The sequence below is a fragment of the Dipodomys spectabilis genome, unplaced genomic scaffold (genome assembly GCF_019054845.1).
Source record: "Dipodomys spectabilis isolate Male_0828 unplaced genomic scaffold, ASM1905484v1 ptg000085l, whole genome shotgun sequence".
Lineage (NCBI taxonomy): Eukaryota > Metazoa > Chordata > Mammalia > Rodentia > Heteromyidae > Dipodomys > Dipodomys spectabilis.
The window spans coordinates 7,294,338-7,317,815 of record NW_024870762.1 but is presented as its reverse complement, the minus strand read 5'-3'; the positions used below and the strand labels follow the sequence as shown (position 1 = coordinate 7,317,815).

General features: G+C 36.3%; 2 protein-coding genes across 2 annotated transcripts; both read right to left on the bottom strand.

The window, feature by feature from the left end:
* Window positions 1-988: 988 nt before the first annotated feature.
* Window positions 989-1,927, bottom strand: LOC122111219 (olfactory receptor 2B6-like). Its single transcript, XM_042683946.1, has one exon. It carries the CDS (start codon window positions 1,925-1,927, stop codon window positions 989-991), a length of 939 nt encoding a protein of 312 aa, XP_042539880.1.
* A 15,154-nt stretch (window positions 1,928-17,081) lies between these two features.
* Window positions 17,082-18,023, bottom strand: LOC122111486 (putative olfactory receptor 2B3). The gene has a single exon (XM_042684339.1). It carries the CDS (start codon window positions 18,021-18,023, stop codon window positions 17,082-17,084), a length of 942 nt encoding a protein of 313 aa, XP_042540273.1.
* Between the last annotated feature and the right edge of the window lie 5,455 nt (window positions 18,024-23,478).

Sequence of the window (23,478 nt, the reverse complement as noted above, 5' to 3'; positions counted from 1 at the left end):
GACGGGCACACAAAGAAAAACTGTGGCAACCCTCTTTCCTAAGGGCCTTAATCTCATGAGTGGGGAGTCTTTATGAACTAATAATCTCCTATATATTTCTCTCTTAACACAATCATGTTGGATGTTAAGATTCAACATAAGAATTTTGGAGGAGTACAAAAATAAAGTGGAGTATTAGTCCTAGCACTAAATTTTAGTGCTATTATTCAATGATTACAAATTGACCATCATTTGCATTGCAAATTTAAGTAAAAATACTCAATTTACTTACTGAAGTAAGCAAGTTGCTTTCCATCCCAGAAACACAAATACTTTCTTTCTAGTACTGATGTTTTTGGATTGAAATGCCTTCCACCTGTTCTACTACACGCACAGAAGTATTTCCCATCATTGTTAATAGTACTTTGCCTTCTCACTGATTTTCAATACTCATCCCTATGATATTTGATGGGGAAGTTAATGTATTCAAACTATTCTCTTTATTCAATTCACTTCAGTGTTTTAGTATAGATTATTATATTTATTCATTAAGCAAGAATTATAATGTTCCAGGACATGGAAAAAAGTATTAAAAAGGAATTATAAATATTTTCTTTAAAAAGCACTGGTACAGGAAGTGGTGCTGTGGCTTAAGTGGTAGAGCGCTAGCCTTGAGATGAAGAGCTGAGGGACAGCGCTCAGGCCCAGAGTTCAAGCCCCACCACCTCCCCCCACCCCAAAAAAAAAGAAAAAGAAAAAAATGAAAAAGCACTAGTAGAGGTAAATTGGAGATAATGTATGAAACTCATGATAAGTAATTGCTATTTGAGCAATAAGAGCCGCTGATCCCATACCATTGCTTAGTATCTGAATACCATCCTAAAATGATTATAGATTATAAAAAAGTTACATGTTTTTCAGGAAGAACATGTAACATGAGATTAGAGTATGAGACAAAATGTCATTAAGGAAATCCAGATAAACAAGTTCATTTGATGAATACCAGCTGTCATGTGGAGCTGAAGATGCTCCTCACCAGGTTGCTTAAGGCGCCTTTCACATCCTTATTCCTCAGAGTATAGATAAAGGGGTTGAGTGTAGGGATCACAACGCCATAGAAAAGAGCCATAAATTTTGGTTGGTCCCTTGAGATGGAAGAAGGGGGCTGAAGATACATGCTAATGACTGGGCCATAAAATAAGGAAACTATAATGAGGTGAGTAGAACATGTACCAAAAGCTTTCTTCCTGCCCTCAGAGGATTTAATCTTCAATATAGCATGTCCAATAGTAGCATAAGAGGCAAGAATTAAGCACAGAGGAACAGCTATTATAAAAATGCAGGCCACAGAGAGCGCAAGCTCATTTGCTTCCTTTTCACCACAGGCTGTCTTGATCAGGACTGGAATCTCACACAACCAGTGATCCAGTTGATTGACGCCACATAGGGGTAACTGAAATGTAAGAGTCCCTTCTGAAATGGCATAGGTAATTCCACACAACCATATAATGGACATTAATAGGAAGCAGAGGCGCTGGTTCATGATGAGGTTATAATGCAGAGGTCGGCAGATGGCCACATAACGGTCAAAGGACATAACTGCCAGTAGAAGACATTCTGTGGCTCCCATTGTGCTGAATAAATAAAGCTGAAGAGCACAACCCACATAACTAATTGTCTTCCTAGAACTTCCCAGGTTAAAGAGCATCTGGGGTACGATGCTGGTGGTGTAGCACATGTCCAAAAAGGCGAGGTTGGTGAGGAAGAAATACATAGGGCTGTGGAGCCGGGGGTCCAGTCTGGACACCAAAATGATGGCGATGTTTCCCATCATGGTGACGGGGTATGTCACCAGAAGAATTACAAATAAAGGAAGTTCTAGCCATGGCAAGTCAGCAAAACCTAATAGAATGAACTCCTGAGGATGACTTTCATTAATGAATACCATCTTCATTATTTTGCTTTTCCTATAGTACAGAAATGGAAAGAAGGAGTTATGAGCGACAGGAATGCACTATAACATATCTGTTGTCCATTACTAGAGGCTAGATTGTAATGACTCTTTGGGAAATAGTGTCAATGATCTTGTACCAAGTTATCTCATTTCTTCTCACAACATTATCAATTAAAATCAGCTAACTTCAACAAATAACATGAACCCTCTGAAATGAAATTCATTCCTCTGTATAATAAATCTACTTACATGAATTGCAACTGGGATTGGATGTAAAGAAATTGCTGAAAACTGGCAAAGAATATGTTTCAAACTTTGACTATATAAAAATTAGGACACCCTATCCCCCATTGTGTACACACTTAATCCACCAATTTATTACTCAATCCAAAACCTCTGAGACTTAAATTCCTTAATAGCAGTACTACCTCTTTATACCTATATAATATTTTAAGCATTTTTAAAGTTTTTCACATCTCCTCTATCTCCCTCCTGTTTTCTCATTATATTCACATTCCTCTCTACATAGATGGTCTTTCAATCTCCATAACTATATTAATTTTTACGTTTCTAATTTTTTTTTCTTGTCTCTTTTCATTTCCCTTTCCCTTTCTTCTTTTTCTCTCCCTCTCTACTTGCATCCTACCCAACCTATTTCCTGCATTGAGATTAGGACATAGTTAACTCTCCCTGTGCCTCCCCACACCAATCTATTCCTAATTTTTACCCACATCTCTCCCTAACCCTAAAAATTTCTGGTTTTCCAAATTCTTCTCTGCGGTTCGAAGCCCATTAACATATAGTTGTTTGATGTTGAATAGATGTATCTGTTGAACTAGATTGTATCTGTAGACTATTGACTGTATAAATGCAAACGTTGGTTGATGGTTGCCTTAAGATAGTGTTCTAGCACAAAACTGGTGCTATTTTCATCTCAAATGGGCAGAGTAAGCCGGAAAAACACAAGAAAAATGGCAAATCCGGGTATCTCAATTCCCAATCTTGATAATCAGGGGTCAGATCAGATAATGAACAATCCAGAGGAGAGTTCCCAAATAGCTCTACAAACACTGGTGGCAAACATGATAAATGAGAAGTTTGACAACTTACAAAGGACTCTGTATGAGCGTGATAGGGAGAGAGAGGAGGCATCCCAAAAGTTTATACAGGAATATCATAAGCGTGAGGAAGCTACTCAAAAACTGATACAGGATTTGCATGAACAACTTGAGAATACTCAAAGAGAAAGGGAGGAATGGCGTGAGCAGGCTGAGAACACTCAAAGAGAACTGCAGGAATCCCACGAACGGGAGGAAAGAGAACTGCAGGAATCCCACAAACGGGAGGAAGCTAATCAAAGAGTAATTCAGGAATTGAGAGACCAGGTAGAGAACACACAAAGATCACTAAAGGCATTCATGGAATCCATTAACAAGGAGCTGAAGGAAGTCAGGGAGACCACAAAGGGAATGCTGAATGGAACCCAACAGAAGGAATGGGAGTCCAAAGAAACCATAACCAATCAACTAAGTGATTTGAGAACAAACACTGAACACCAAATTAAGGAAGTAAAGAAATTCATACAAGACCTAAAACAGAGCTTCAACAAAGAACTTGAAGCCATCAAAGCTGACCAATTAGAAGGAAAAGAGATAAAAAACAAAGTAGAGAGTCTTGACAGCAGGTTAGACCATGCAGAAGATCGAATCTCAGGGATTGAAGACAGCCTAGATACTATAGAGAAAGAACATACAACCATCCAAGACAAGTCCAAGAAGTATGATAGATCTATCCAACACCTGGAAGACACCATCAGAAGGCCTAATCTAAGGATAATGGGTGTAGAGGAGCACCTAGAAACAGAAGTTAATGGTCTAGGAAATTTGTTTAACAGGATCCTAGCAGAGAACTTCCCAAACATGCAAAAAGATAGGCCTATTCAGATACAAGAAGCTTTTAGAACCCCAAATAGACCAGACCAGAATAGGACATCCCACCGTCACATTATAATCCACACAGGATCAACTCAGAACAAGGAAAAGATCCTTAAAGCTGTCAAGGAGAAAAGGTTAATCACCTATAAAGGGAAACCAATTAGAATCACCTCAGATTTCTCAGCAGAGACAATCAAAGCAAGAAGAGCCTGGAATGATGTATGCCATGCCCTAAAAACAAACAACTATCAACCAAGAATACTGTACCCAGCTAAACTCTCCTTCATAACTGAAGGCCAAAAAAAAACCTTCCATAGCAAAGAAAAATTGAAACAATACATCTCCACCAAACCAGCCCTACAAAAGATTCTTAAAGATGTCCTACACATAGAAAACCAACAAGACCGCAACAAAGGCCAAGAAACTGCACCCAAACTGAGAATCCAAGAACCATAGGAAGAACCCAGTTTTTGCAGCCCCCAAGAAGGTGGATAACATGGCAGGAACTCCCAAATACCTCTCAGTCCTATCTCTTAACGTTAACTGACTGAACTCTCCAATTAAGCGACATAGACTGTCTAGTTGGATTAAAAAACAAGACCCTTCTATCTGCTGCCTGCAGGAGTCACATCTTGCCCGTAAAAACAAACACATTTTCAATGTTAAAGGCTGGAACAAAATCTACCAAGCAAACGGCCCCCATAAACAGGCGGGAGTTGCAATCCTAATATCAGATAAAATAGACTTCAAATTAAAATTCGTGAGAAGAGATAAAGAAGGTCGCTACATACTAATTAAAGGATCTCTCCTTCAGGAGGATATTACAATTCTAAATATCTATTCGCCAAACAATGGAGCACCCAAATTTATCAAAGAAGCACTACTTTCCCTCAAATCCCATATAGATCCAAAGACATTAATTGTTGGGGATTTTAACACACCACTCTCCCCACTAGATAGATCAACTTGGCAAAAACTCAACAGAGAAACCGCAGATCTAAACAGCTGCATAGATCAACTAGACTTAACAGACATCTACCGAACATTTCACCCAGCAGCATCAGAATACACGTTTTTCTCAGCAGCACATGGAACGTTTTCTAAAATAGACCACATTTTAGGCCACAAAGCAAACTTGTCTAAATTCAGAAACATTGAAGTTATACCTTGCATTCTCTCTGACCACAAGGGAATAAAATTAGAACTCAACACCAAAAGCCACCAAAGAAAGCCCGGTATCACATGGAGGCTGAACAACACACTGCTGAATCAAGAGTGGGTCATGGAAGAGATTAGAAAGGAAATTCAAATGTTCATGCTATTCAACAAAAATGAACACACAAATTACCAGCTCCTCTGGGACACAGCAAAGGCAGTACTCAGAGGCAAGTTTATAGCTCTGAGCTCCTACATCAACAAATTGGAGAGATCTGAAACTAGCAATTTAATGACACATCTAAACCTCCTTGAAAAAGAGCAGCAAGATAAACCCCAATCCAGTAGACGGAAAGAAATAATCAAAATTAAATCAGAATTAAATGAATTAGAATCCAAAAAAACTATAGAAAGAATCAACAAAACCAAGAGTTGGTTCTTAGAAAAACTTAACAAAATTGACAGACCCTTAGCAAATCTTATCAGAAAAAGAAGGAACACATCCAAATTAATAAACTCAGAGATGAGAATGGAAACATCACCATGGAAACAATCAAGATTCAGAACATTATAAGGGAATACTTCTCAAAACTTTATGCTAATAAGTTTGAGAACTTGACAGAAATGGACCTTTTCCTAGCAAATATTGACATGCAAAAACTAAACCAAGATGAGGTAAACTATCTTAACAGGCCCATATCAAGCATTGAAATAGAAACAGCAATAAGAGACCTCCCAGCTAAGAAAAGTCCAGGACCAGATGGTTTTACAGCGGAATTTTACAAGGCCTTCAAAGCAGAGCTCACACCAATACTCCTCCAACTCTTCAATGAAATTGAAAGAGAAAGCTCACTACCGAACACATTCTATGAAGCCATCATAACCCTCATCCCAAAACCAGGCAGGGACTCATCAAAGAAAGAGAACTATAGACCCATTTCTTTGATGAACATTGATGCAAAACTTCTCAACAAAATTTTGGCCAATCGACTTCAACAATTCATCCAAAAAATCATACACCACGATCAAACAGGATTCATTTCAGGGATGCAAAGCTGGTTCAATATACGCAAATCAATTAATATTATTAATCACATCAACAGGAGCAAGAATAAGAACCACATGGTTATCTCAATAGATGCAGAAAAAGCATTCGACAAGATCCAAAACCCCTTTATGATGAAGGTTTTGGAAAAATTAGGAATCCATGGAACATTCCTCAATACAATAAAGGCTGTATATGACAAACCTACAGCCAGCATTATACTCAATGGTGAAAAACTAAAGCCATTTCCTCTTAACTCAGGAACAAGACAAGGATGCCCACTCTCTCCACTTCTCTTCAATCTAGTATTAGAATGCCTAGCTACAGCAATAAGACAAGATGCAGACATAAAGGGGATCCAAATAGGGAAAGAAGAAATAAAACTCTCCCTCTTTGCAGATGACATGATCTTGTATTTAAAGAATCCCATAGACTCCACTCCCAAATTACTCAAGCTGATTCAAAACTTTGGCAAAGTAGCAGGTTATAAAATTAACCCCCAAAAATCAATGGTTTTTCTGTATGCCAACAATGAGAAAAGTGTGGCTGAAATTAGGAAAGCAACTCCATTTGTAATAGCCCCACAAAAAATAAAATACCTAGGAATTAACTTAACTAAAGAAGTGAAGGACCTCTATGATGAAAACTTTAAAATCTTGAAAAAGGAAATCAACACAGAACTTAAAAAATGGCAAAACCTCCCATGCTCCTGGATTGGAAAGATTAACATCGTGAAAATGGCAATACTTCCCAAGGCTATCTACAAATTCAACGCAATACCTATCAAAATTCCACCCTCATTCTTCAAGGAAATAGAAGAGGCAATCCAAAAATTCATATGGAACAATAAAAGACCCCGAATAGCAAAAACGCTCCTGAATGGAAAGAACACTGCTGGAGGAATATCAATACCAAACTTCAAACTCTACTATAAAGCCATAGTAATCAAAACAGCTTGGTATTGGCATAAGAACAGACCTCAGGACCAATGGAATAGAATTGAAAACCCAGAAATGAACCTACAGACCTATAGCCATCTAATCTTCGATAAGGGAGCTAAAACAATAGAATGGAAGAAAGACAACCTCTTCAGTAAATGGTGCTGGCAAAATTGGTTAACTACATGTAGAAAACTTAAGCTAGATCCGTATATATCACCCTGCACCAGAATCAACTCCAAATGGATCAAAGACCTTGAACTCAAAGCGGACACTCTGAAAACATTACAGGATGGAATAGGAGAAACCCTAGGTCTCCTTGGCTCAGGCCGAAATTTTCTGAATAGAGACCCAGAAACACAACAAATCAAAGAAAGGTTGGACAAATGGGATTGCATAAGGTTGCAGAGCTTCTGCAGGGCAAATGACATAGCTAGCAAGATCAATAGAAAGCCCACGGATTGGGAGAAGATCTTTACTAGCCATACAACGGACAAGGGTCTCATATCTAAAATATACTTGGAACTCAAAAAATTAAACCCCCCAACAACAAATCCTCAAAGAAACAACTGCCCAATAAATAAGTGGGCGAAAGACTTAAAGAGAAACTTCTCTGAAGAAGAAAGAAGGATGGCCAATAGACACATGAAGAAATGTTCAACATCCCTAGCCATAAAAGAAATGCAAATCAAAACAACATTGAGATATCACCTCACTCCAGTTAGAATGGCAAAAATCAAGAACTCTAACAACAACAGATGCTGGAGGGGATGTGGACAGAAAGGAACCTTACTTCATTGTTGGTGGGAATGTAAACTTGTTCAACCACTTTGGAAAGCAGTATGGAGGTTCCTCAAAAGACTTCACATAGAGCTCCCCTATGACCCAGCAATCCCACTTTTGGGCATTTACCCTAATGTTTACAAACAAGACCACACTAAAGCTACCAGCACAACTATGTTTATTGCAGCATTATTTACCATAGCTAAGATATGGAACCAACCCAGATGCCCCTCAGTAGATGAATGGATCAAGAAAATGTGGTATATATACACAATGGAATTCTATGCCTCCATCAGAAAGAATGACATTGCCCCATTTGTTAGGAAATGGAAAAACTTGAAAAAATTATATTAAGTGAAGTAAGCCAGGCCCAAAGAAACGTAGGTCCCATGGTTTCCCTTATTTGGAATATCTAGTATATGTATGAGTCAAGCGGAAAAGGTCAGATAATGTGATGTCAGGAAAATGAACCCTTAGATATGTATTTTAATGTTTTTTTCTTTCATGCATGTGTTTCTAACACATTTATAAGATTATCTCTTTGTTGCTTTGTATGTCCCTCCCCCACAGTATAACCCCTGCTTTCACTATATTTGATGTCAGTATAACTTGTGGAGGAGATGGGGAAAAACCAGTTGTTTAAGGATACAGGTAGACCTGTTGCAACAATGAGAAGTACAAGTTGTCATGTCCAAAACGAGCTCTACAACGTTGGTGCGGGTGGGGGAGGGTGCGCGGGGGGGGGGGGGGGGCGGGGAAGGAGAAGGATTGGGATTAGGGGGGGAGGGGGGAGGCTGGGAAGGGAGGTGAAGGGTAAACAAAGGAGGAGGCTGCAATGCTTGGTAAGAAATGTACGCATTATCCTGCCCATGTAACTAACTCCTCTGTACAGTATGTTCACAAATAAAATTAAATTAAATTTAAAAAAAAAATTAGGACAATAGGCAGTTGAAAAAATATTACTTTCTATGCTCAAGCTTTTTGATTGCTGTGCTCTAAGGCATTGCTAAACTATTAGGAAAAGTTAAATGATTGAGGAAAACTAGAAGAAACCGTGACGCTATTAAAAACAAAACAAAACAAAACAGAACAAAAAAACCCTCAAGAAAGCTCTGTCCAACCTCAGTCACTCAGTGTAGTAATTGTATCCATAGGGAGTTAAACATTCTTTGTTAGTAAACAATCTACCTAAGCTATTTGGGATGGAAAACTTTTAGCCAGTATTTTTCTCTATCTCTAGTAGAGGCAGTTGACTACAATGAGAAGGTTTGCCCTGCTCAAGGATTTGACTTTCATGTAATTTTTTCTTGCATAATTACTTAGTTCGAACATTGGATATTTGATTTTATATATTGAATTTGAATAAATTCATCCAGCTTGTAGGAATTTTCATTGATTCAGTTGGCTCATCATCTTGTTTCTCATATGAGTTGGGCAGTATTATGACCACTGATTATGTAGTTAAGTCTGCAGTTGTGAACTCCAGGTAACTAGATAACCAGGTAACTGGATAAACCAGTATCTCAGCTCAGAGTCATTCAGATCCACAAGCTATTTTACATTTTGAGGACACACATATTCCTTTGTTTTTTAGCAAAAAAAGGCACATTTGAAATATCAAAATCTAGTACTTGTGTAAGGCAGCATTGTGTGAAATTAAATGAAGTAATGAAGGATTTTGTTTATATTGTGTTAATCCTTTAATGGTGAAGTGTTTTGTGAAAGCCACATGTGTGTGACATTCAGGTGGCAAGGAAAGATAGCATTCAATGACAAAACTCCAAGTTACCCTCAAGCCAGTTACATTATTATTGTCTCTAAGTACATTTTGATATTTTTCCATTGAATGTTCAAAACCATCCTGTGATATGCCACACAAAGCGACTCAGTGTATTTTGATTATACAATGTCCTAGACAGAGGTGTCCAATAACAATAATGATCCCAACTAATCTTAATAATCTGTTCGTCAAATATTTTAATAAGGGTTTTGTATCAATTCAATCAATTAGTACCTACTCAAAACTTGAATGAAATTTTATTATATATGTTTCACTATGTTTGTAATCACTCATTCTTATATTCTGATACCCACTGAGAAAACCATAAATATCAAATAGTTATGAATGCCTTAAAGAAGGGAATAAAATATCCAGCCTAACAGTTTAGTTTCAAGATTAAACAGAAAGCATCTCTAAGAAGGTTTCCTGAATGAACATGACTACTCTGTCTTAACTTTTTAAAAATATCTTGCTAGAAAGATAATACAGAGGATACAGAGCGTTGTGCAGAATAGGCAAACAGACTTACTTGATATTATTAAGATGTTGTTTTAGCAAATGTTTAGGAACTTATCAGTCTGTTTTCATAGTAAAAATTCTATTTTGTAGTTGGGATATGCATACAATTTCAAAAATAAGTATTTCAAATCTACCCACATTAGTTTTAAATTTATCTATGACATCTATTGTCTATTCATTTAACAGTGTTAAATTCATCTTTTTAGATCATAAACCATCTTCCAAAAATTGTTTTGTCAGTTTTGCAGCTTGAACTTAGGGCTTGGGTGTTGTCCCTGAGATCTTTTGCTCAAGGTATTGCTCTACCACTTTGCGACACATCTCCACTTTCAGCTTTGAGAGATTAACTCGAGATAAAAGTCTTATGGGAACTTTTCTGCCCAGGCTAGCTTTGAAATGTGATCCTAAGACTTCACCCTCCTGAGTAGCTGGGATTATAAATGTGAGTCACTGTCACCCAGCTATATTGAAAAAATTTAAAGAGCAATTGTAGACTTTCCTCAGTGAACTCTTCATACTCATTTATACCTACCATTAATGACTGTGATCCATGAAATATTCTTTCAGCAATTTTATTAAATTTGTATTGTTTTTAATTATGCTTCTTATTAATTATTAGGTGAATTGCAGTTTTTTCTTGAGATGGACATCACTCTGTCAGAAGTAAAATTAAAACACATTTAGTTATGTTCTACTGGCTTTATCTGCAGTTTATGCAAACTGGATAATTGTTGAGAAGTCCATTTTGTGAGGTAAATGAGGAAATATTACATTTGAAAAACATGTGGCTGGCTGTGCGCCGGTGTCTCACTTCTGTAATTTTTTAATGCAAAAACCAAAGAGGATATTCTTATTCTGCCAACTTAGGTAGACAGTAGTTCTCCTGTTTCAAAAAACTCTGATCCAGTGAAGGATCTGTCTGCTTTTCAAAACTTCAGTTTGATTATGTGGTATTTAGTATCAGCAACTCTAATTTGGTTTGATCTGGTATGTTGTTGTATTTCCTTGTTTACCTGACAAAAGCCACAGGGCTATTATTGTCCAGAAAGAGCTTTATTCCATTTTATGCTCATGGATTGCAAATAAAACTTAAATTTAAATTCTTTTCCTATTGTTAAAAATGAGAGACTGAAAAGGAAAGTATGTCATGAAAAGAAATATAGTTGTCAAAGAAGCCACTGAAGTAGTTATTTCCTAAGTTTAGGAAAGATCCCTTTAAATGCAATGTCCTGTCTTTCACATACGTCATAAGCATTCTGATCTACACAATTGGACCTTTCTTCAGAATGCATACAAATAAATACGTTGGGTTCCTTGCAAGTGTATGTGAATGTATTAATTGAAATATGGTAGATTCAAGTGAGATCTCAGTGTAATTCCTTAGAAAGTCAAAGGCAAATTTCAACAAAATAAACAGTGGAAAGTGGGTTTTGGAAAGGGGTGGAATGGGGTCAAGGGATAAGGTTAGACAAATAAAGAGAAGCCGGGAATGCAGTCAAGAATCCAGTGGATAGCCTATAAAATTAAGAAGATTGAGGGAAGCGATGAGTAGGAGAGTGAGAATGTTGAAAGGAGTGGCATCGATCAAGATGCATCTCATTCATAAACTGCTTTATTAATGGTACTGTAAATGGTAGCTCATCTGTACAAGTAAAGATAAAAGAAAGTGAAAATGCATGATCTAGAAAACAAATCACTTTACTTACCATTTTTTGAGAGTTATTCTTCAAGAAAACATGAAGGAATTTATTAGAATTTTTCATATGAGAATTAAGAAACCTTAACTGCATAGATGAGCATAATATTTATAAATTAGCTTAAAAACATTCTTTCCAAGTGATAAAGGATTCCAAAAAGGAAAGACATGAGTTTTGAAGATCATAGTAAAAAATATGTGGGAGACTTTGTGTGTGTGCTATTAGTATGCTATTTCTAAAACCTCTTGGGAATGGTTTTCTAACAGACCATTATATATGTATATCTCAGTTGAATTAACAGAGAATGTTCCTTGGGACAGAGTTCTTTATGGAAAATACAGTTATTTACCTGCTGATTTATACTGGAAGAAAGTATCTCCAATTGTTAGGTGTGTTTTTAAATGAATTCAATTCCCTGTTACTGACTACTTGTTGTATCTTACTTATGTATCTATGTAAGAATGTATATATTTCACTTTTGATTAATAATATCATATTGCTACTCAGCACAGTGTGGTGTTTGGGTACATAATATATACTATGTTTTGATCAGCCAAGGATACTGAGGTTATCCATCATCTAGTTTATTGCTTATTTATGATAAAGATATTCAAAATCTTTTCTAGCTATTTTCATTTATATGATTTTTAAACAATTACCACCTTACATATAATAGAACACTAACTCCATCTTTCCTTGATAACTATGACTTTTCTAACCACTAAATAACTTAATACCAGTCATAAGATACTAGGTAGATACTAGTTCCTTATTGGACAAATAGATGGCAATTTCTTTTTTTAACCCTGTAGATAATCTGTTCAATTTACTGATAATTTCATTGCTATGCATATACTTTACATAACTGATTTTTTTTTCCTTTTGTTGCCTATGCTTTTACATTGTGGTCCAACGCTGAGATCAGTGTCACAGAGTATTTCTCCTATATTTTCTTCTAATACTTTTTTAGTGTTAGGCTTTATGTTTAAGACTTTAAGGCATTTTGTGTTCATTTTTGTTTATGATAAGAGCGATGGATCCAGTATCATTCTTCTACACACACATCCATTTTCCCAGTACTATGTTTTTAAAGGACTATGTCTTTGCTCATATGTACGTTCTTGTCATAATGATAAAAATTATTTGATTGAACCCTAAGATATGTGTTCAAATGTTTTTTTCTTTCATGAGATTGTTTCTAACACATTTATAAGATTATTTCTTTGTTGCTTTGTATGTCCTTCCCCCACAGTATAACCCCTGCTTTCACCGTATTTGATGTCAGTATAATTTGTGGAGGGGAAGGGAAAAAACAAATCGTTTAAATAGGGATACAGGTGGACCCATTGCAACAATGTACAAGTCATTATGTCGAAAACAAACTTTACAACTTTGGTGGAGGGAAAAGGAGGGTGGGGGGGGAGGATGGGAAGGGATGGGAAGGGGAAAAAAGGAGGAGGCTACAATGCTTGATAAGAAATGTACTCATTATCTTGCCCATGTAATTGTAACCCCTCTGTACAGTATTTTCACAATAAAAAATTTTTAAAAATTATTTGATTGTGTATGAATTTATTTCTGTTTTTTCCATTTGGCCTTTATGTCTGTTTATATGTAAGTATGGTACTCCAGCTTTATTCTTGCTCCACATTGCTTTGTCTGTGAGTCACTAGTACCCACTGGTTTTACTTTTTAATATCAATATCTTTACCATCTGCCAGCTGATCCTTGGGTGGTGTCTCTTATACTATATTTCATTAATATGAGAATCATACTACTCTTACAACTTTCTGTAATTGGGAGCATTTGCTAAGTTAGAACTTATTAATAAAAACTTATTAATAAAAACTTCTGAACTTTCAGCTACTTGAAATAATGAAAGTTTACTTTTCACTGATGCTACTTGTCTATCAATATAGAACTTTACATTGTCATCTATCTGGCGTGGAGTCCTTAAGGGCTCTCTAACTTCATTTTGGCTAGTAGAGGGAAAGAAAATATAGATCTTTAAGGTCATCATCAAGAAATGACCCACACAATTTTGTTTACACTTTGTTGGGGAAACAAATTAAGCAACTGAGTGTGCATACAATAGGGCAAGTAAATACAATTCCATTGTCTCTCTAGAAAGAGGCGTGTGTGTATGTGTGTGTGTGTATGTGTATATGGAGGGGGAAATCAAATATTTATGACCATCCATTTCCCACACATGAAAAATTCTCTTCAAAACATTGTAAGAAATAAAACAGGAGCTAGATAATATTTCTGAATAAAACTGGCAAATGTCTCAAAAGATATCTCTTAGAGTTTGCAAAAAGTCATGAACTAAACACTCTCTTGTGCTGTGTACAGAGTCTGTAGGAATGTGGAAGGAAAGCTATACAAATTTTGCAGTGCCATTTGGCACTGTATTTTAATGCTTAGGTTTTCTGAGAAATGTATAATTTGGGGGTGGGAAGGTGGCTCAGTGGTAGAGTGCTTGCCTAGCATGCATGAGGCCCTGGGTTTGATTCCCCAGTGCCTCATAAGCAGAAAAAGCTGGAAGTGGCATTGTGGCTCTAGCCACAATGTAGAGCGCTAGCCTTGAGCTGAAGAGCTAAGGGACAGTGCCCAGACCAGAGTTTAGGCCCCATGATCAACAAAAGAAAAGAAAAGTATAATTTGAACCAGAAATACAATTTCTAAGTATATGAGATGACATTTTAAGCCTGATTCATGTGTGTTGACTTCTTTATGTATTATTTATAGTGGTCAAAACAAAGAATTTAAATATTTAACAGTACAGAAGTGCCAAATGAATTTTGTATACCTGCAGGGGAAATTCAATTTGTAACTGTTTGAGTTATGCTTTCAGAAATATTCGGGTATATTTTAAGATTTAGTACACACAGAGAACATAAATCCATGAAAATAAATTATAAATTCTCTTGACAGAATATGGAGTAGTGCATAAACATTAAGAATAGTAATATAGAAAAATAGAATATATAGAATAATATAGTAGAAATATAGAAATGAAAAGAAAGATAGGAACTTGAGAATGGCAATCATGGATCTGACTGAGATATTCATGGTTTCTGATTTACATTAAAACAGCTTTAGAAGAAGGTTTTGTGGAGGAAGGGGAGGGGTGTTTGGCTTTTGGATGTATTGAATTTGAAATGCATTACATGTATTCAACAAGAGATCTCAATGGTATATTCTACATTTAGAAAAAAATTTTAAATTACACCTGTGTTGGAAAACTACAACTGCTTTCATTTGCTTTGAGTGTGCTGTATTTATTTCTTTTGGAGAAAACTTTTAAACATTACATATTCAAATTATCTCCTTTTTCTATGTATTTAAAATATTACATCTCAGATATACACACATATATGAGCTATGTTTTGTTTTTTACGTTTTCAGTGATGTTTCTACTGCAGATCCTGCCCCGTATACTTCTGTTTTCCAGCCGTATTTACTGAATGAAATTAAACCTATAATTGTATCTCATGTTTTTTGTACTGTAAAAATCATCTATAAAATATATAAACTATATAAAATTATCTATAATTTCTGAAATGCTTTACCTGTAATACTTGCTCTGTTGGCTAAAATATCACCTCATCTATGACCTTATATTGCCAACTCTGAATAATTATTTAAGAGCTTTAGGTTCAGGGTTACTTCCTTCAAGAACCAGAGATTTTCATCTGTGGAACTGTGAGGTTTTTTTCCCCCTCAGATCTGCTACTATATCACAAACAGCAAATGCACATTGAATGACTACATAAAATAAAGAGGAAGTGGCATTGTGGCTCAAGTGGTAGAGCGCTAGCCTTGAGCTGAAGAGGTGAAGGACACTGCCCAGGCCCAGAGTTCAAGCCCCACAACCAACAATAACCAAAAAAAGTATATAATGATTCATAAAATTAAGAATAAATCCACTCATATCTGTATGAGAAAATTGTTATTAACAAATGTATTCATAGTTTTATAATTTAGGGGACATTACATATACTTGGGATAGAATTTAGAAAACAAAAGGCATTTGACAAAGGAGGAACAATGAGAAATAGTATCCATAGAAGTAAAGGGAGGGGGGAGGATTGAGTGGGGGAGTGGGGGGAGGATGGGAAGGGATGGGAAGGGGAAACAAAGGAGGAGGCTACAATGCTTGATAAGAAATGTACTCATTATCTTGCCCATGTAATTGTAACCCCTCTGTACAGTATTTTCACAATAAAAAAAGAAGTAAAGGGATGGATTAAAAATATAATGTGATGTCAGGAAACTGAACCCTTAGATGTGTATTTTAATGTTTTTTTCTTTCATGCATGTGTTTCTAACGCATTTATAAGATTATCTCTTTGTTGCTTTGTATGTCCCTCCCCCACAGTATAACCCCTGCTTTCACTATATTTGATGTCAGTATAACTTGTGGAGGAGATGGGGAAAAACAAATCGTTTAAGGATACAGGTGGACCTGTTGCAACAATGAGAAGTACAAGTTGACATGTCCAAAACGAGCTTTACAACGTCGGTGCAGGGGAGGGGGGGCGGGGGAAGGAGAAGGATTGGGATTGGGGGGGAGGGGGGAGGCTGGGAAGGGATGTGAAGGGTAAACCAAAGGAGGAGGCTGCAATGCTTGGTAAGAAATGTACGCATTATCCTGCCCATGTAATTGTAACCCCTCTGTACAGTATGTTCACAAATAAAATTAAATTAAATTAAAAAAAAATATAGTTGGTGGTGAAATGTAGCCGATATGAGTTTCTAGAGGAAAATGTACACTAACCTAGCTTAAGGCATGCCTGATTTGAGTCAAACTACATGATTAGAACAGTTTTGAAAAAGTACACATAATGGATCTTAGCAAGGATATATGAGTACAAAAGTCATTAAAGATTTGGATTCTAAGTGGAAAACTTTTGTTGAGATCCCCAATTATTTAATCATTAAAACACAGGCCAATCCTTAAGTAAGGAACAGAAAAGGTGGTTCTAGAGCAAACAGAAAACAAGTGGAAAGGCTAAACATCCAAATACGGTGACTCCTATGACATTGGTAGGCAGAAATTAACTTGACTTAGACCAAAGCAGCAGAGTGCATGTAAGGACTTCAGGGTGGCCAAGGGATTTTAAATTAACCAATAATATGGTCTTTTCATTTATCTTGAATAAAGGGAGAATGCTTTCTCTGTTGGTAGAAATCAACAAAAGCACGAGAGCCTAGACCATAAGAAAATCTCTGAAAACATTAGCTCTATTTCAGTGGATGATGGCTCTGATGATGTCCTCACAATGGTGTACTTCTTATTTCTTACAAAAAAAGATTCTGGACATCACCCTCTTGAAGGCATCCTTCATGTCTTTGTTTCTAAGGCTGTAGATTAGTGGGTTCAACATGGGTGTGATGATCCCATAGAAGAGAGAAACCATCTTTCCCCAGTCCTTGGAAGTGGATGAAGGTGGCTGGAGGTACATATAGATGCCTGTTCCATAAAAGAGAGACACAACAATCATGTGGGATCCACAGGTCCCAAAAGCTTTTCGCTTTCCTTCTGCTGACCTGATTTTTAATACTGTTTGAGCTATGAAGCCATAGGAGATGAGAATCAATGTCACTGGAATTAGCAGAATTAAGACACTGAAGAAAAAGAGCTCAGCCTCAATAGGCTTAGTGTCAGCACAAGACAACTTGAGAAGAGCAGGGACCTCGCAGAAAAAGTGGTCCACCTCCCGATGACCACAGCGCGGCATACTCAGAGTTAAGGAAGACTGCAACAGCGAGTTACTGAAGCCAGTGAGCCAGGAGAAAGCTGCCATCCTCAGGCAGAATGCACGATTCATGATGACTACATAGTGGAGAGGTCGACAAATGGCCACAAATCTGTCAAAGGACATGACCACCAGGAGGAGACATTCAGTAGCACCCAAGGCCAGGAAGATGATGAGCTGGGCCACACAGCCACCATAGCTGATGGTGTTTTTGTTGTGACAAATATTTGCCAACATATGAGGGACTGTGGTGGTGGTGTAACAGAGGTCTAAGATGGAGAGATTAGTGAGAAAGAAATACATGGGTGTATGAAGTTTGGGATCCAGGAGGCATACTATCATGATGGACACATTACCAAAGATGGTGAATGTATAGGATAGTAAGAGGACCACCAAAAGAGGTATTTGCAACCAGGGCCTTTCTGAGAAGCCAAGGAGTATAAATCCTTTTGGGAAACTCTCGTTTGTCCAATGCATGATGGTGAATTTCTTTTCTTTTTTATTCCTAAAAGATACAAGAAAAATGCAGCCAGTAAGTTCTTATTCAATGCTCTTATTGGAACAGAAATTGTATTTCTAAACACAGAAGAGGATTTATAAATAAGCCTCAGGAAATACACTATGTTTATCTCATGGTGAAATCATAACAACTCTTATTTTAGTAAAAGTTGTGTTAAAATTACTTGTTTAAAATGTTTTTTTTTTTTTTTTTTGCTGGGGAGGAGAAGATTGAATCCAGGTCTTCAGTTAAACACTATATTCCTTGGTATAGTAAATAGTCCCTGAGTTATTTTTTTAATGAAATATTTAGATTTAAATCTTATAAAATATATAAAAAATTATGTGCATAAAGTGTGAATATAAGTCCTCAGTGCATTTCCACTTCTTTCTCTCTCCTTACCTCTTCACCCACCTCAATACACATTTTATAAATAAGTATTGATTTTAATCAATTCAGAAAAGTTAGGTTGAAATGCTAAGTAAGATAGAGGCTATATGAGTTGTATTTTAATCTTTGATTTACTTAAAGACATTCTGAAATAAAGAAAAAAAAAGAAATTCTGCTTTTAAGTATTATCTTTATGGTATAATTTTGAACTGTATTTTTCTCTTAATTACCTTTTATGCATGTTCAGCCCTCAAAGAACAATCATGGATATTAGATGTTTTGATTTATGGTAAAAACTTCCTAATTCACAAAATGAAATAGTGACCAAAAATATCTTTGCTCTCAGTCTGCAACTGTACTTTGATGAAAATATTAAAATTGATATCCTTTCTTTTAAATTTCTTTTTGTATTGTCAAGGTGATGTACAAAGAGGTAACAGTTACATAAGTATGATAATGAGTACATTTCTTGTCAAACTTGTTGCTGCTTCCCTCATTTTTCTCCTACTTCCACCCATATTTTTTTATATAACATAACAGAAACTTCTCAGTAGCTAACATACACTCTTTCTAATTCTTATTCACAGTAGGTATTCATTATATTTTTTTCCTTTTGTTCTAGTACTGGTGCTTGAACACAGGCTTTTGGTTGGCTTTTCTGCTCACAGCTGGGGCTCTGCCATTTGATCCATATCTTCAGTCCAACATTTTGCTGGTTAATTGGAGATAGAGCCTTGAGTACTTTTCTTGCCAGGCTGGCTTTGAATTGAGATCCTTATATCTCATCCTCCTGAGTAGCTAGAATTATAAGTGTGAACCACTGGCACACAGCACAATATACATTTTATTGCTACTGTGAATCAGTAAGAAAAACTTGTACACTCAGTAAAGGTTATGCCAAGCCTCAAACCTAGAATGAATAGATTCTTCTTTCCTTGTATATATTTTCCCACAAACATACAGATAACACATATTACACAAAAGTAATCATAAATTAAAATAAGAACTCCATTCAAAATCATATATTCTAGTTGATTTCCTTTATTCTGCAGAAGTTAACAGTTGCTTGGTTTTAGGGCTTAAGCTCACCTAAATTGCTGCAAACTACTTTGCATTTTAAACATAATATCTTTGAGATGACTTGCAGTATTCATATTTATTAACATACAAATGTAAGACATACATAATATTGTTTTTTATGTACTATGTGATTTTTTTTGTTTCTTTTGAATGTTCTTCCCCCTATGGTATATCCTCTGTTGATACTGTATTTGATGTTGGTACCCTGGTATTTTATATACAGTTATTGGAATTAGGGAGGGGAAGAGGAACAACAAAATGGTGAGACAAAAGACAAGGGGGAACCAATGTAACAGCGATATACACAAGACAATATGTTGGAAACGATCTGTACAACTTGGGGGATGGGGTGAAGGAAAGTAGGAGAAAATGGAGGGAAGGGGTAACAAGGTTGACAAGAAATATACTCATTACCTTACTTAGGTAACTGAAAATGCTCTGTACATTACCTTGACAAAAAGATAAACCAAGAAAGAAAAAAAAAACATTAGCCACACACCTTCAACAGCACATTAGAGAAGGATAGATATTAAACTGTTTTGAAGTGTCACATAAATTTAAAGATCTCTCATTGGCAGTATATACAGAGATACACTGCATAAATGTTCACTTCAACAGGCGAAAGTATTAAAATTAATTGGTTCCTCGAAATACATTGGACACTGATTATTTAATGCACTGTAAGATGTGGGCGAGGTGATCTTGAGAGACCTTTTTCATTTACCATAACATAATTGTCTGTAGTAGGTACACCACTCACCTTCTTTTTCTAAGTGTCAAAGACAGAGCTGCACCTTTCTTTGCACCATGTGTGGAAGGAGGTCTGGTCCAAAGGCAGATTGATAAATGTAATGACATTTAGAGTTTTCAGCCATTGTGACTTTCTTATTCAGCTACCTTTTGCACTCCAACCAAGAATAAAATTAAGATGCAACTGGGGCTGCATCAAGATCATATAAGAAGGGAAAATTCTTATGATGAGAGTCAAGTGAATTCCAGATCTTGTCATGAACTCTCTTTACTAGGATCTCAATGGCTTCCTATACTGAGAGGCTGATTCAAGAAAACATTAGCAACATTGATGCCTTTTCAAAAGCAATGAATATTTACTATGGGACTACTGTTCATACAATGATGTCCTCTATCCTGAGGGATTTCAAGGTCCCTCAAGTTTAATTGGTCAGTGCGTCCAGAGAGACAATCAATGACTGTTTCCAACTATGTTAGTGGCATAGTACTGGCACAAAAGGTGTTTCATAATTTCTATACGTCATTTGAACACTAGGATCATAAAACATAAACCATGAAATATAAAAATAAGTTTAGAATTGTTTGAACAGAAAGAAAATGTGTAAGTAAACTCACAGACCTATAATTCCTCTTAAATAGTTTCAGTGTAAAATAATATGATACTACTTATGTGAAAAATATACACATCTGTACTGTACTTAGTTTGAACTAAGGGCCTTGGCTTTATTTGGCATTTTTATTAATGGCTTTTGCTCTGTCACTTGAATCACACCTCCAGTTCAGCTTTTTGGTGGTTAATTGGAGGTAAGAGTCTCATGGATTTGTCTGCGCAGGCTGAATGTGAACTGAAATTCTCAGATCTCAGTCTTCTGAGTAACTAAGATTATAAATGAGCCACTGGTGCCAAGATGAAAATAATATTTTTGTTCTTTATTGATTTTTGCAATGTGTAATTTTGAAGTACACTTGTCAGAGAAGACCAAGCTAAGATATTGTATCAAACACAGTTACACACTGAATTAAGATGTAGCACACTGAAATTGAAGATGAGCAGTCAAAATCATGAGGCAGAAAAAAAATAGAGATGATATGAAATTGCCACAGGATTAGTTTTTGGGAATAAATTGATTCAGTATGTACTTATATAAGGACTTAGTAAAATAAGGAAAGATTTATCTCAAGTAAACATTTGTAGGTCTTCTTTTAAGAAGAATTTATTAATAGATTTTTGCCTATTAAAAACATGTTTTCTGTTTTCTTACTACTAAGCTTATTATTTGCTTTGAATTTTAAGCTCTTACCAGATTTATGATATGCAGATATTTTTTCTTCTTCTGTAAATTGTCTCTTCATTGTATTTATCATTTTCTTGGTTGTACAAAGATTTTTAATTATTCTATCCTATTAGTGTATTTTTCATTTTGTGGCTTGGATTTTTTAGTGTTATAGTTAAAATGTCATTGCCAGACCAATGTTATTCCCAGATATTTTGTCCCTACTAGATTTATGATTCCTGGTCTTGCTTAACTATTTAATCCATTTTAAGTTGGCTATTAAAAGCCTGATTTCATTCTTCTATATATGAATGTTAAGCTTTCTTCACAATATTATGAATTAATGGCAACTGAGAAAATCAATTAGCATATACTATATATAGATGTATGTTTATATGTGAACTCTATTCTTTTTTTTTCTTTTGGGTCAGGTTGTGGGGCCTGAAATCTGGGCCTGGGCGCTGTCCCTCAGCTCTTCAGCTCAAGGCTAGCAGTCTACCACTTGAGCGGCAGCACCACTTCTGGCTTTTTCTGCTTATGTGGTGCTGAGGAATTGAACCCAGGGCCTCATGTATGCAAGGCAAGCATTCTACCACTGAGCCATCTTCCTAGCCCCTCTATTCTATCTTACATGAAAATATATCAGTGTTTTTTAAAAAATCAATATTATACTTTTTAAGCTGTAGCTTTAAGGAATAGTTTGAATGAGGTCAAATGATTCTTCCAAACTTGCTAGTTTTGGTCATGACTGCTTGCTATTTGAGTTTTTATTATAATCCCATTGGAATTTTAGGATTATTTGTTATGTTTTTATGGAATAGAATGTCATTGGACTTTTAAAAACATAGATTGCATTGAATCTCTGGATCATTTAGAGTAGCATGGAACAACTTAAAAATATTAGTTTTTCCTATCAATGAACACTGGCATCTTTTTATTTATTTGTGTCTTCCTTGGTTTCTTTCATTAATGTTTTATAGTTTTCAATGCACAGTTTCACAAGGTAAGATGAACAGCCTGTTTAAATAACCAGGAGTGTGTGGCATGGGAATAGCATCCAAATGAAGGATTAGATTTCCACCAATCACAGAACTGTTTTCAGTTACACCAATTAAGGCCTTGTAAAAGAACCACTCACAGGCCTTACTTATGGACCAATTACAGGTCTCACATTGCATCAATCATAAGGTTTTCCCCCAGTACCCTGAGCGGAGTAGTTGTAGAATGAATCACATAGAACTCACTGAGGCTTGTTTAGTTTGATGGCTTCTAAGGCCAGTGCAGGGTGTCTGGAGCAGTCATAACTGGAGCAAGGCCTTCTTGGGCATAAGTCCTAGCTTTAGTGGTAGTAGTCCTAACAGGTGAAGTAAAGCATTCCTCAGAGTGACAGTGGAGGAAGTAAAGCAGTCAGTCTGTATTGGAGGCAGTCTAGTTGTCTCTCAAGGGGTTTCTTGTCTAGTTGCTCCATATTTGAGGCAACAAGTTATTAGAACATTCTAGTAACTGTGTCTTTCTCTCAATAGTTCACGTCATTTGAAGGGAGAAAAAAAAACAAGAAAAAGGAGTCAACATTCTTAGCACTATTGCGATTTAATTGTATTTAGTGCCTGCTTATTAACCTTCTTCCCAGCCTCTGGTAACCACCATCTCTGTTCTCAACTTCAATACGATCAACATTTTTTTTTTAAATTTAATTTTATTTTATTTGTGAACATACTGTACAGAGGGGTTACAATTACATGGGCAGGATAATGCGTACATTTCTTACCAAGCATTGCAGCCTCCTCCTTTGTTTATCCTTCACCTCCCTTCCTAGCCTCCCCCCTCCCCCCCATCCCAATCCTTCTCCTCCCCCCCCTTCCACCCCCTCCCCCCTGCACCGACGTTGTAAAGCTCGTTTTGGACATGACAACTTGTACTTCTCATTGTTGCAACAGGT

Excerpts from the sequence above, each read along its gene's own strand:
- LOC122111219 (XM_042683946.1), bottom strand. The coding sequence starts at position 1,927 with ATGGTATTCATTAATGAAAGTCATCCTCAGGAGTTCATTCTATTAGGT.
- LOC122111486 (XM_042684339.1), bottom strand. The coding sequence starts at position 18,023 with ATGCATTGGACAAACGAGAGTTTCCCAAAAGGATTTATACTCCTTGGC.